General features: G+C 44.2%; 1 protein-coding gene and 1 long non-coding RNA gene across 2 annotated transcripts in view; one reads left to right on the forward strand and one right to left on the reverse strand.

The window, feature by feature from the left end:
- The window catches only part of LOC139568779 (uncharacterized), a 7813-nt gene extending 3082 nt beyond the window's left edge, over window positions 1–4731 (forward strand). The window contains exons 2-4 of the long non-coding RNA XR_011673662.1: window positions 509–1105; window positions 1201–1414; window positions 1576–4731. This is a non-coding gene — a long non-coding RNA (uncharacterized lncRNA). The remainder of the gene's footprint in view (window positions 1–508; window positions 1106–1200; window positions 1415–1575) is intronic.
- On the reverse strand, window positions 3985–14774 carry LOC139568777 (mitochondrial import receptor subunit TOM20 homolog). Its single transcript, XM_071390856.1, has 5 exons — window positions 14448–14774; window positions 13221–13267; window positions 12512–12593; window positions 12027–12169; window positions 3985–4873 (listed from the first exon to the last, which is right to left on the reverse strand). Exons 1-5 carry the CDS (start codon window positions 14569–14571, stop codon window positions 4826–4828), a joined length of 444 nt encoding a protein of 147 aa, XP_071246957.1. The 5' UTR covers window positions 14572–14774; the 3' UTR covers window positions 3985–4825.
- Between the last annotated feature and the right edge of the window lie 268 nt (window positions 14775–15042).

Here is a 15042-nt window from a genome sequence, read left to right on the forward strand (position 1 = left end):
GACAACATTCCACAGACCACAATTAACAGCCTAATCAACTCTATTCGAAGGAGATGTGTTGTGTTACATCAGGCAGACTGGTATTCTGATCAACTCCCCTATCTGTGACCAACAGATGCATATCTGTATTCAATTGTGAAGTCCGTAGAGTAGGGCCTAATTTATTTATTTCAATTGACTGATATCATTACATGAACTAACTCAGTAAAATCGTTAATTGTTTCATGTTGCGTTTATATTTTTGTTCAGTAAATTGCTTCCGTTTGTTCGCAACCAATGAGGTTGGCAGCTCATTGACACTGGATAGCCTACCTTGTGTGTGTTACCTCTGGATGTCCAGGAAATGCTTATGAAGACATCACAAGGGCAGCAAGCTGTCTTTGTAGCAATACATATTACACGTACCCTTGGCATTCATGCACATCTAGCTACCCAACACAACTGTGGTAGTGAACAAACTGCTGCTGTATCTAAGTCTAACCATGTTCTTTTCTTTTTTTTCCCTTAGTGAGGAGGGGCCATCTGTGGACAAACAGTCCATGGACTATGTAGTGGGATCAGTGTCAGGCAGCTTGTTTCCAATGGAGTCCGCATCCAGCTCCGGGTCGTTATCTGCATTGTTCCAAGCTGCACCAGCAGTTGACACTCTGTTCTTTGTTCCTGCTCCCAAGGCCATAAGTCCCAAGGCAAGGACGCACAGCTCGGGTCTTTTAATGCTGCTGCCCAGCTGACTTTTTTTTGTTTTCCAGAAAAACCAAGGCCATATTCAGTAGAGAAAAGGTTCTGAAATAATGTGAAACGGAGTTCCTACCTGCCCACTAAGAAACACATATTTTAGCTTTCCTTTCCAAAATGATGGGGAGGTATTACCTGGAAAACCAACAGAACTAGAGAGCCTGAGGGCCTGAGTCATGTACCCTTGCTAGAATCTTCTGTATTTGCCAACTGAGTGAAATTACGTTTATTTATTTTTATTCCATTCATAGCCTGAACTGAGGAGCGTGGAGTTGAAGGAAGGCACGGTCACAAAAGTCTCGAACAACCAGAAACAAACAAAGAAAGCCGCAAAGGACAAATCAGCTGCAGACCTAAGTCTAGAAAACAGGTGAGCGATTAAAAATTAAACAATGTGTGACATGCAAAAGAATATGCTGCAAGAGATGTAGATTGATAGATAAAAGCTTTCTCTGTCGCTTTCAGAGAAAGTGCATTACAAAATGCTTACAAAGCTGAACAGGTCCCAAAGATGCCCAAGAAGACTAAAAGGAAAGCTGTTGAGATGGGAGAAGGGAGTGCGAAAGAGGAGGAGAGGCAGACAAAAAAACAGAGGACTGGATCCCAAATTGCAGAGGCGAGGGTAAAGCAGAAACGAACAGTGTTTGTCGGCAACCTTCCTGCCAGCTGCACAAAGAAGGTAACAGCAGCACCAGTTCTAGTTGTGTTATAAGCGGTGAACATAACCTCATTTAGGAAAGTAGACCTGGGATCAAATAGCATTTGAAATCAAAGCAAATAAATGGTGATCAAGTGAAAATACAAATATGCCGTATCTTGTTTCTGTGTTTGGTTTTTCAGACACTACAGCTCGTCTTCAAGGATCAGGGAGCCAGTGAAAGCATTCGATTTCGATCAGTGGTAAGTACTCCATTCACTGTATTAGATTCATCTCACACCCATCATCAGACAATGTGAGTGCTCATTTTGAGTGAGTTAGATGATGTAAGTAAGACTTTCAGGTCAACGGCCACAGGGCCAGACGGATTACCAGGATGTGTACTCCGAGCATGCGCTGACCAACTGGCAAGTGTCGTCACTAACATTTTCAACCTCTCCCTGTCTAAGTCTGTAATACCAACATGTTTCAAGCAGACCACCATAGCCCCTGTGCCCAAGAACATTAAGGTAATCTGCCTAAATGACTACGGACCCGTAGCACTCACATCCGTAGCCATGAAATGCTTTGAAAGGCTGGTCATGGCTCACATCAACACCATTATCCCAGAAACCCTAGACCCACTCCAATTTGCATACCACACCAACAGATCCACAGATGATGCCATCTCTATTGCACTCCACACTGCCCTTTCACACCTGGACAAAAGGAACACCTATGTGAGAATGCTGTTCATGGACTACATCTCAGCTTTCAACACCATAGTGCCCACAAAGCTCATCACTAAGAACAGGACCCTGGGACTGAACACCTCCCTCTGCAACTGGATCCTGGACTTCCTGACGGGCCGCCCCCAGGTGGTAAGGGTAGGTAACAACACATCCGCAACGCTGATCCTCAACACGGGGGCCCCTCCTGTACTTGTGCTTAGGCCCCTCTTGTACTTGATGTCAGTGGGGCCATATCATGAGATGGTGTGTAAGCGTTCCTGTTGTAACATCCATGCCTACCCTTTCCAGTTGAAACAGTTTTTTTTAGGTTGGGGCTATCCCACCCAATGTATGTAAATATTAACATGTAAAGTTGAAGTCGGAAGTTTACATACACTTAGGTTGGTTGGAGTCATTAACTCGTTTTTCAACCACTTCACAAATTTCTTGTTAAACTATAGTTTTGGCAAGTCGGTTAGGACATCACTTTGTGCATGACACAAGTAATCTTTCCAACAATTGTTTAGACAGATTATTTCACTGTATCACAATTCCAGTGGGTCTGAAGTTTACATACACTAAGTTGACTGTGCCTTTAAACAGCTTGGAACATTTCAGAAAATGATGTCATGGCTTTAGAAGCTTCTGATAGGCTACTTGACATCATTTGAGTCAATTGGAGGTGTACCTGTGGATGTATTTCAAGGCCTACTTTCAAACTCAGTGCCTCTTTGCTTGACATCATGGGAAAATGAAAAGAAATCAGCCAAGACCTCAGGAAAAAAAATTGTAGACCTTCACAAGTTTGGTTCATCCTTGGGAGCAATTTCCAAATGCCTGAAGGTACCACGTTCATCTGTACAAACAATAGTACGCAAGTATAAACACCATGGGAACACGCAGCCGTTATACCGCTCAGGAAGGAGACATGTTCTGTCTCCTAGAGATGAACGTACTTTGGTGTGAAAGGCCCCTCAGCAAGGAAGAAGCCACTTCTCCAAAACCGCCATTAAAAAAAGCCAGACTACAGTTTGCAACTGCACATGGGGCCATAATGACCATCGTTATGTTTGGAGCAAAAAGGGGGAAACTTGCAAGCCAAAGAACACCATCCCAACCGTGAAGCATGGGGGTGGCAGCATCATGCTGTGGGGGTGCTTTGCTGCAGGAGGGACTGGTGCACTTCACAAAATAGATGGCTTCATGAGGAAGGAAAATGTGGATATATTGAAGTAACATCTTAAGACATCAGTCAGGAGGTTAAAGCTTGGTCGCAAATGGGTCTTCCAAATGGACAACTTTGGAAGCATACTTCCAAAGTTGTGGCAAAATGGCTTAAGGACAACAAAGTCAAGGTATTGGAGTGGCCATCACAAAGCCCTGACCTCATTCCTATAGAACATTTGTGGGCAGAACTGAAAAAGCATGTGCAAGCAAGGACTCCTACAAACTTGACTCAGTTACACCAGCTCTGTCAGGAGGAATGGGACAAAATTCACAAAACTTATTGTGGGAAGCTTGTGAAGGGTCAAATGTTACAGGTAGCCTAAGTTAAACAATTTAAAAGGCAATGCTACACTCAATTAGTATTTGGTATATAAGCTTCTGACCCACTGGGAATGTGATGAAAGAAATCAAAGCTGAAATAAACATCTGACATTTCACATTCTTAAAATAAAGTGATCCTAAATAAGACAGGGCATTTTTACTAGGATTAAATGTCAGGAATTGTGAAAAACTGAGTTCAAATGCATTTGGCTAAGGTATGTAAACTTCCGACTTCAACTGTACGTCTATGGTCCCACCTAATGGTAGGGAAAACATGAATGAACTATTCTGGACATTAATACCCGAGAGACTAAATAAACTTTTAGAAGCAAGTGTTATTTACCTTTTTATTTCGATTTCTTACAAAGAGGAACAACCTCTTAATGACCGAACAGAACATTCAATCACTTTCTAAAGTATCTCCACGTCGGACTGAAATCAAAACAATAACTTAAATACAATGAAGCAACAACATTGAGACGGTCTTTCAATTTCCTTGTTCCTTACATGTGATCTAAGAAGTTTGTAGAAAGAGGTTTTAATACAGGGGCTATATGTATCAAGTAGGAATGCTTTTTTAGGATCCATTTTAGATCACAATGAATAAGAATGCATGAGCAGGGGGGGGACCTGATCCTAGATCAGCACTCCTACTCCAGACGCTTAATACATATGGTCCCAGAGCTGTGTAAACGTGGGAGTGGTTGCAGGGATGATATTGTAAATGCTTTGCTACACCTTCTAGAGACCGACCACTAAGAGAAGCAAAACAATGTATTTTTCTAACTGCATATGAATCCAATAAAAATGCTGTCCGATAGGCATTTTTGATTGGTTGCTGCAAATCACGATATGGTAATTTGATGCGACCAATAGTAACACACGTGTGGGGGACGGGTTCATGTTTCTTTCATTTGGACAGAAGCGAAAGAATGTTCAATACCCTTCAAAAAGCGAGTAAAAAAAAGTTAACCTCTTCTCCTGACTTGTCTAGAAAATTGGTTATAGGAGCACCGGGATTAACTTTCCCCTAGGTACCGATCTAGGATCAGCTTCCCCTCCCCCAATCCTAACCTTAACCATTAGTGGGGGAAATACAGAACTGACCCAAGATCAGCATCTAGGGGCACTCCGTTATAGGAGGGTTCCGAGGGGAAATCTCCAGCGACGATCCTCATTCTAAGTCCTCTTCATTCAAGCTACCTTGTGAGCTCACAATACGCTGCAGGAAAGAGGGAAATAACGTCAAATTCTAAAGCCATAAACATGCAAAAAGTGTCCAGTTTCCTCTTCGTTGTTGATCTCGGACCATAATCATAAAAAGAGTCTCAGAGTAGAAGTGCTGATCTAGGATCAGGGCCCATATTCAAAAAGCATCTTCTCCTACTCAGATGTATTATGAATACGGGCTCAGGTCCCCTCTGTCCATGTTCTTACTCAAGGTAAAAACTGACCCTAAAATCAGCACTCCTACTCTATGGTTGAGACATGCAGCCCCTGAAAGGACTGAAGATGGTTAAACAGTGTGGTGGGGTGCCTTTCATTATGTTAGAAAGACCATCATAGTTTTTTGACAAGGTTTGATAGGTAAAAGCAGTATGCTGGATCTGTACTTGGAGGCACATACAGCTCCACCAAAGTCATGAGCTGTGTTTCAGTCTCAGACATGTTTGTTACCTAAACTCATTCTTGAAAAAAATGGGGCCGATAAGAGGGCAGCCGTGCTTCTATCCCCTAGGCAACGTGGCAGTATTTTTTTTATATATAAGCATTTCGCTACACCCACAATAACATCTGTTAAACACGTGACCAAAACAAATTGATTTGAATCAGATTTATATGCTAGACAGAAGTACATACAACTGGTTTTAGGGCTGGGCGATATCTAATTCATCAACATTTGTTTTTGCTAAATGTCCAGATGCCTGTATCGCAGGAATCTACGTTTTTATTATTTTTATGAGCTTGTATCTTTTTGGTCTCATCTCCTTTGCTCCTTGTGCACCTTCCCACTAGCACACAGACACCAAGCCCCTCACAACAGCAAAGATGAAAGAAACTGCTTGTTGTCACAGAGGAAGTTAAACTTCGCTATTTGAGGTTTGGTCCAACAGAACCAGTCGTAGGAACACCGAAATGCTTAGACACTTTTACTGAAATAGACGAGAACTTAACCTTTCTAATGATACCCGTTTTGTGTGTCAACTCTCAAAATGTAGTACAGAGCAGACCCTACTAAAACGAGTATCAATGAATATGATGGTGGAAAAATCATGCTCAGTCTGTCACACGCGGTACCGCTAGCAACATTTTAGCCACAGACTTATGTGCTGGCTGTCTAGTCTGTGTTTTTATAAATGTGCAATGAGCATAAAAAACACATTTACATTAGGAATTGGCAACTCATTCTCATTCTGAGAAATAACCATCGGTTTATCCAGGTAGGCCACTTGATTTCGATATCTAAATAAGTTCCAACTGTTCTACCTTGTTAGCTAGCAAATAGATTCAAGTTGGTTAGACTTGAAATAAACATTGGCTACTCACTAGCACGTGGGTTTGTGCTTGAGTGATTTTACGAGACCCGTGTTAAATTTTCTATTATGCCTGCTACAAGAAGAAGTTAGTGCATGGTTCTGGTTAAATTTGTAAAAAAATAAATAGATGCAATTTCAGACAGACATGAAAGCCAGATCAATGATTTTTTTTTTAAGCAGGTTAAACTACATTTACATTTTTTACATTTTAGTCATTTAGCAGACGCTCTTATCCAGAGCGACTTACAGTAGAGTGCATACATTTTATTACATTTTTACATACTGAGACAAGGATATCCTTACCGGCCAAGAGCAGACGCTCTTATCCAGAGCGACTTACAGTAGAGTGCATACATTTTATTACATACTGAGACAAGGATATCCCTACCGGACAAACCCTCCCTAACCCGGACGACGCTATGCCAATTGTGCGTCGCCCCACGGATCTCCCGGTTGCGGCCGGCTGCGACAGAGCCTGGGCGCGAACCCAGAGACTCTGGTGGCGCAGCTAGCACTGCGATGCAGTGCCCTAGACCACTGTGCCACCCGGGAGACACCTATTAATCAAATAATTCAATTATTAGTCAGACTTATGGTTGTGGAAGGATCATACTCACATATCCAAGATGGCGTAGCAGTGTAGACGTGTTTCTTTAGTCCTCTCGTGTACGTTCGTATTTTTTCGTATTTCTTGTATATATTTTAACATTTTTTTTCTATCTTTTCGATTTTTAATTCGATTATACCTTCCGGTAACCTACCTCACCCAATGTGATACGGAATCGCTATTATTTTTTAACTTTGGAACACTTTCAAGAACCCCCAGTAGCTAACCAGCTAATCAGCTACAAGCTAATTTAGCCATTTTTTGCCGCTGCTAGCAGCTTTTACCTTCTGCACAGACACCAGCCCTGTTATTAGCTTGGATATTACTCACCAATTTACCAGCATCGGACTGTCTCTCGACAACAACGCCGGATTCCTGCCGTAATCCCTGAGCCACTACTTCTGATCCTCACAGCTAGCTTGCAGCTAGCGCAGCTAGCGCCACTGCCACGAAGCTAGCACCAGTTAGCAAACACAATTCTACAATTCACAACCTCTCTTTCGCCATCGCCATCCGGCTTGGATTCTCTGTCGACACGACCACGTCTGGTCTGCAGACGAATACCCCACCCGCTGTGCCCTCAACCGGCCTCCGTCTGAGCAGACCCCCTCCGTCTGAGCAGACCACCCCCCGGGCTACTAACTTTAAACGCCGCGTGCTAGCTTAGTGGAGGCCTCCCTGCTCCATCTACGGCTGCCCCCTGGACACTATGATCACTTGGCTACATAGCTGATGCCTGCTTGACTGTCCATTAATTCACGGTACTCCATTCTGTTTATTTGTGTTTTATCTGTCGGCTCTGTGCTTTAACTCAGGATCTGTGTGTAGTTAATCCGACCCTCTCTGCCTAGTCGTCGCCATTTTTACCTGTTGTTGCTGTGTTAGTGGACTAGCTGCTGTTATCTTACCTGTTGTTTTAGCTAGCTCTCCCAATCAAGACCTGCAATCACTTTATGCCTTATTGTATGTCTCTCTCAAATATCAATATGCCTTGCATACTGTTGTTCAGGCTAGTTATCATTATCATTGTTTTGGTTTGCAATGGACCCCGTAGTTCCACTCTCCGTACCTCTGATACCTCCTTTGTCCCACCCCCCACACATGCGGTGACCTCACCCATTGAGACCAGCATGTCCAGAGATACAACCTCTCTTATCATCACCCAGTGCCTGGGCTTGCCTCCGCTGTACCCGTGCCCCACCATACCCCTGTCTGCACATTATGCCCAGAATCTATTCTACCACGCCCATAAATCTGCTCCTTTTATTCTTTGTCCCCAACGCTCTAGGCGACTAGTTTTGATAGCCTTTAGCCGCACCCTCATCCTACTACTCCTCTGTTCCTCGGGTGATGTGGAGGTAAACCCAGGCCCTGCATGTCCCCAGTCACCCTCATTTGTTGACTTCTGTGATCGAAAAAGCCTTGGCCTCATGCATGTCAACATCAGAAGCCTCCTCCCTAAGTTTGCCTTACTCACCGCTTTAGCACACTCTGCCAACCCTGATGTCCTTGCCGTGTCCGAATCCTGGCTTAGGAAGGCCACCAAAAATTCTGGGATTTCCATACCCAACTATAACACTTTCCGTCAAGATAGAACTGCCAAAGGGGGAGGAGTTGCAATCTACTGCAGAGATAGCCTGCAAAGTTCTGTCATACTTTCCAGGTCTATGCCCAAACAGTTCGAACTTCTAATTTTAAAAATTAATCTCTCCAGAAATAAGTCTCTCACTGTTGCCGCCTGCTACCGACCCCCCTCAGCTCCCAGCTGTGCCCTGGACACCATCTGTGAATTGATCGCTCCCCATCTAGCTTCAGAGTTTGTTCTGTTAGGTGACCTAAACTGGGATATGCTTAACACCCCGGCAGTCCTACAATCCAAGCTTGATGCCCTCAATCTCACACAAATCATCAAGGAACCCACCAGGTACAACCCTAAATCCGTAAACATGGGCACCCTAATAGACATTATCCTGACCAACCTGCCCTCCAAATACACCTCTGCTGTCTTCAATCAAGATCTCAGCGATCACTGCCTCATTGCCTGTATCCGCCACGGGTCCGCGGTCAAACGACCACCCCTCATCACTGTCAAACGCTCCCTAAAACACTTCTGCGAGCAGGCCTTTCTAATCGACCTGGCCCGGGTACCCTGGAAGGATATTGACCTCATCCCGTCAGTTGAGGATGCCTGGTCATTCTTTAAAAGTTACTTCCTCACCATATTAGACAAGCATGCTCCGTTCAAAAAATGCAGAACCAAGAACAGATATAGCCCTTGGTTCACTCCAGACCTGACTGCCCTCGACCAGCACAAAAACATCCTGTGGCGAACTGCAATAGCATCGAAGAGCCCCCGCGATATGCAACTGTTCAGGGAAGTCAGGAACCAATACACGCAGTCAGTCAGGAAAGCAAAGGCCAGCTTTTTCAAGCAGAAATTTGCATCCTGTAGCTCTAACTCCAAAAAGTTCTGGGATACTGTAAAGTCCATGGAAAACAAGAGCACCTCCTCCCAGCTGCCCACTGCACTGAGGCTAGGTAACACGGTCACCACTGATAAGTCCGTGATAATCGAAAACTTCAACAAACATTTCTCAATGGCTGGCCATGCCTTCCTCCTGGCGACTCCAACCTTGGCCAACAGCCCCGCCCCCCCCGCTGCTACTCGCCCAAGCCTCCCCAGCTTCTCCTTTACCCATATCCAGATAGCAGATGTTCTGAAAGAGCTGGAAAACCTGGACCCATACAAATCAGCTGGGCTTGACAATCTGGACCCCCTATTTCTGAAACTGTCCGACGCCATTGTCGCACCCCCTATTACCAGCCTGTTCAACCTCTCCTTCGTATCATCTGAGATCCCCAAGGATTGGAAAGCTGCCGCGGTCATCCCCCTCTTCAAAGGGGGAGACACCCTGGACCCAAACTGTTACAGACCTATATCCATCCTGCCCTGCCTATCTAAGGTCTTCGAAAGCCAAGTCAACAAACAGATCACTGACCATCTCGAATCCCACCGTACCTTCTCCGCTGTGCAATCCGGTTTCCGAGCCGGTCACGGGTGCACCTCAGCCACGCTCAAGGTACTAAACGATATCATAACCGCCATCGATAAAAGACATTACTGTGCAGCCGTCTTCATCGACCTGGCCAAGGCTTTCGACTCTGTCAATCACCATATTCTTATCGGCAGACTCAGTAGCCTCGGTTTTTCTAATGACTGCCTTGCCTGGTTCACCAACTACTTTGCAGACAGAGTTCAGTGTGTCAAATCGGAGGGCATGTTGTCCGGTCCTCTGGCAGTCTCTATGGGGGTACCACAGGGTTCAATTCTCGGGCCGACTCTTTTCTCTGTATACATCAATGATGTTGCTCTTGCTGCGGGCGATTCCCTGATCCACCTCTACGCAGACGACACCATTCTATATACTTCCGGCCCTTCCTTGGACACTGTGCTATCTAACCTCCAAACGAGCTTCAATGCCATACAACACTCCTTCCGTGGCCTCCAACTGCTCTTAAACGCTAGTAAAACCAAATGCATGCTTTTCAACCGTTCGCTGCCTGCACCCGCACGCCCGACTAGCATCACCACCCTGGACGGTTCCGACCTAGAATATGTGGACATCTATAAGTACCTAGGTGTCTGGCTAGACTGCAAACTCTCCTTCCAGACTCATATCAAACATCTCCAATCCAAAATCAAATCAAGAATCGGCTTTCTATTCCGCAACAAAGCCTCCTTCACTCACGCCGCCAAACTTACCCTAGTAAAACTGACTATCCTACCGATCCTCGACTTCGGCGATGTCATCTACAAAATAGCTTCCAATACTCTACTCAGCAAACTGGATGCAGTTTATCACAGTGCCATTCGTTTTGTTACTAAAGCACCTTATACGACCCACCACTGCGACCTGTATGCCCTAGTCGGCTGGCCCTCGCTACATGTTCGTCGTCAGACCCACTGGCTCCAGGTCATCTACAAGGCTATGCTAGGTAAAGTGCCGCCTTATCTCAGTTCACTGGTCACGATGGCTACACCCACCCGCAGCACGCGCTCCAGCAGGTGTATCTCACTGATCATCCCTAAAGCCAAAACCTCATTTGGACGCCTTTCCTTCCAGTTCTCTGCTGCCTGCGACTGGAACGAATTGCAAAAATCTCTGAAGTTGGAGACTTATCTCCCTCAACAACTTTAAAAATCTGCTATCCGAGCAGCTAACCGATCGCTGCAGCTGTACATAGTCCATCTGTAAACTACCCACCCAATTTACCTACCTCACCCCCCATACTGCTTTTATTTATTTACTTTTCTGCTCTTTTGCACACCAGTATCTCTTCTTGCACATGATCATCTGATGATTTATCACTCCAGTGTTAATCTGCTAAATTGTAATTTTTCGATTTATTGCCTACCTCATGCCTTTTGCACACATTGTATATAGATTCTCATTTTTTTTCTACCATGTTATTGACTTGTTTATTGTTTACTCCATGTGTAACTCTGTTGTCTGTTCACACTGCTATGCTTTATCTTGGCCAGGTCGCAGTTGCAAATGAGAACTTGTTCTCAACTAGCCTACCTGGTTAAATAAAGGTGAAATAAAAAAAATAAAAAAAATATTTAGCTTAGTTATAATTTCACAAGCCCTGAATTCAGTTAGATTATTGCTGACTGTGAAATGAGGTGTATTGACCTTTAACTGTGCAACAAAACTTAGGGAAAATGTTTAAAAATAAAATCAAGGTATATTGTGACTCACCAATGTTTAGAAATAAAGATAGAATGTTTAGGCCATATTGGCCAGCCCTAGTTGGTTTCCCCGCTTTCTTGCTTGAATACACTTACTGTAAATTGCTATGAATAGAAGCGTACCTGCTGCAGACGCGGGCACTAAAAAGTTAGTTAGTCAAAAACTATCTGTAGCAGACTGTGTTGCACACACACACACATTGTGGCAATGGTTATAGCACAGCGCAACATCACTTTTCAGTACCTGCAACTGCAAATGACCCTGAAATGTATGAGAGGCACTATACCTGGCTGGTGGTTAGTGTTGGGGTTGTTACACAAGCTCAATTTTGAATAGGATTGCAGTTCTGACTACATATTAGATATTACATATTAGATATTAGATACATTAGCTTCCTTGCTTGTATGCACTTACTGTAAGCAGCCCAGGGGTAGGAGTGTCTGCTAAATGACCTTGAAGTGGAGAAAAGAACTGTACCTGGCTGATGGTGGGCAGTTTGGTGAGTAGCATCTGGAAGACTGGTGGCGGGAGAGTCTGCTGCAGCACCTGGAGAAGCTGCTGGGGCTGGCCGCACACGGCGATGGCGTTGGTCAGGTGCTCGATGCCGTTCTCGTAGTCTCCTATACCGGAAGACCGAGCGCAAAGAGGTTTAGATTGACAAAACGAGCAGTACATTATATGGAGAGCAGTGTCGTTACTTTGGTCAAAAGTACATTAGGTCGTGCATTATGGGGCACAAGGCGTCATTGCACTGGTCGAAAGTAGTGGGGGAGGATGTCAATCGCTTTGGTCCAAAGTAGTGCACTATATGGGGAATATGCAGTCATCGCTTGGTAAAAAGTAGTGCACTATATGGGGAATAGGGGGTCATCGCTTGGTAAAAAGTGCACTAGCAGGCCTATATGGGGAATAGAGTGTCACACACAGCCTAAGTGATGTCAATGTAAGCAAGACTTGTTTACCTTGAGCCAACAGCTCCTCTCCCAGCTGAATCTCCTCCAGAAAGAACTTCTGGACCGCCTCAGCATCCTTCAGGTCTGGGAGCTGCAAGAGTTCCACAACACACACTTTTCATTGGTCAAGAAATAACTCAAACATAGACGGGTGGAAAAGCTGTTGTCGATGGCCGATGCTCCAGGAAGAATAAAATGCCTGTTCACACGAGTCAGGACAATCCGCTGAGGTTTGCCAGTTCGTCAGGTGTAAGGTAAGAGTTCAATTTAAGTGAACTCTTAGCGCACCGCCTAGCTCAGCAGTTCTTGCTGGGTTTGCACTTCCTCCATTGGAAAACAATGGCTTGTTCGCCACAGAACCGTTCTTGTACGAGTCAAGTATATGGGCCTTAAGTAACACATTTTGGAGGGAAGAGTGTAGTCAAGTAGGTCTGTTTCCATTGGGGAGCTATACAGTTGTTGTGTTGACTGACATTCGGTACCACGGACAGACAAAAGGTTTAGGAAATGCACTAATTCCAGTCTCAAATCAGTCATACCCAGCCATCACCTTGCCGTGTTCCAATACATGCCAGTGAAGATATCCTGTTTATTCCACTTGAGGTCATTGGAGATTATTTTCCACAAGGTATCATCTGAAGTGTACTAGACATTACTTCTTTAGACGTGTGTTCATTGAGGAAGAATTGAAATAGTACCTTGAGGGGATTTTACTCACCTTTGACAGTCCTGTCCCCGGTTTTGCAGATGCCTGATTTCTCCTCCCTTGGGCAGAGGTAAACGCAATCACTGTTAATATAAATAGCTTTGGGGATTGCTCCTGTTTGTACTTAGACAACTTAAGTTTCTCAGGCAATGCTACAATGCAAGACTATGATTAGGAACAGTAAGGAAGTCCCATTAACATCCTAAATTGACACCCTTAAGTACAACTTCGGCTTTGAACAAAGCTCCAAAATAATCCACAACCCTTCTGATATCCCTTGATAAAGTGGTTTACCCGGGTCAGAATCAGGAAATATTTAAGTGTAGCTGCTAAGTAGCAAGTCACAACTAGTGATTAATGACAAAAAGGCTAACAGAGGAAAATGGCTCATTCAATTGCAGTAAAGCCGGTGTATAAAGCATTGTGGCCAGCTGACAGCCAAAATCCATCTTTCATACTGTAGTCCAGCTACAATTGTAGTCTAGTTAATGTGGGACTGGAATGTGATCTGTATAGGATTTTTATTGTGACATGCATCCATATGTGTATTCTAATTGGCTCCTGTATTAGAGTGAGGGATTCTGGGTTGAAGACGAGGCAGAACTGCCATTATGTAGTGTGTGGAGGTGTATTTATTTGATAACCCCTTATGAGTTATGCAGTCGCATCATTAAAGTTTGCAGTCTAACGCTCTGAAGGCGCATTATCAGCTTCTTCATACCGACAACCCACGGCCTTACATGAGTAGTAGGCCTGGATAGAGTAACACCAGGGATATCCAGGTTGCTTTTAATCCTGCTTGGCAAACTCTATGTCTGATATGGCTAGTAGCCTAGAATGGTTGGTTTAGGTTACATAGCAGTTCAAAACACACCATCAATGAATGAATCAGGGTAGGTGCAGCTTTCCATGTCTGAATTCAACTAACAGAACGCTTGTTGTGAGTGAGTAGGAAGTACATTAATACATGATAAAAGAGGTAGTTAGCTGAGAAACGCTCAACTCTATATAAGAGAACAGAGTTGAGCGTTCCTATGCTAGGAGCTAGCTAGGTTAGCACTGGCTAGTTAAGTGCAGGACTTTTGGGGTTTGCAGTGCGCTGACAATTAATGAATCAGATCTAATGCACAAACCATTAACGTTACCATTAAAGCTTCTATACTTCGCCAATTGGGAATAGTTAAACGAGTTCGCAAACAGAGACCGGAGCGGGTTGCAAAGGACGCGGACAACACTCACGTTCTCGCAGCCTGTTCTTGAAGTTGGGGTCACTCCGCCTTTTCCTGTCGAAGTAGATGCAGTAGCCGACGAACAGAGCCCCGCAAACACCGGCGGCTATCGTGCTCGATTTACCGCCCATCATCACTTCCGAAATGGTTGATATTTCTATGTTAACAAAGATAATATTTCAATTTTGGCTTATATCAAAGATGGTACATGACCTCACACAGGCGCAAGTTCGCAGCAAAAAGGACCAGTAGGACCACTGACTAATTTGACAGCTAGGGTGTCCGCATTGAACGCCTGATAGAAAATAAGACACCTTTAATTCCCAATCACATGATATCTCCGATAGCGTATGCATTTGATTGAATATAAAGTGTTGGATGTTGTTGAACCCAGATGGGGGGGGGAAATGTGTTAGGATTTCTTCAAATCAATATAAGTAGTAGTCTGTCGCATTGAAATGTAAGTGCCACAAGGGTGCAGTAGCAATTCATCAAAAAAAGAAGCAGCAGGCAAGTGATCACATTTTATACAATTAAACAGTATTTTCTCCAGAGTAACAAAAATAGAAACAATTTAACTACAACTCTAGGTATTTTAACTAATC

Source organism: Salvelinus alpinus, chromosome 2 (assembly GCF_045679555.1).
Source record: "Salvelinus alpinus chromosome 2, SLU_Salpinus.1, whole genome shotgun sequence".
Taxonomy (NCBI): domain Eukaryota; kingdom Metazoa; phylum Chordata; class Actinopteri; order Salmoniformes; family Salmonidae; genus Salvelinus; species Salvelinus alpinus.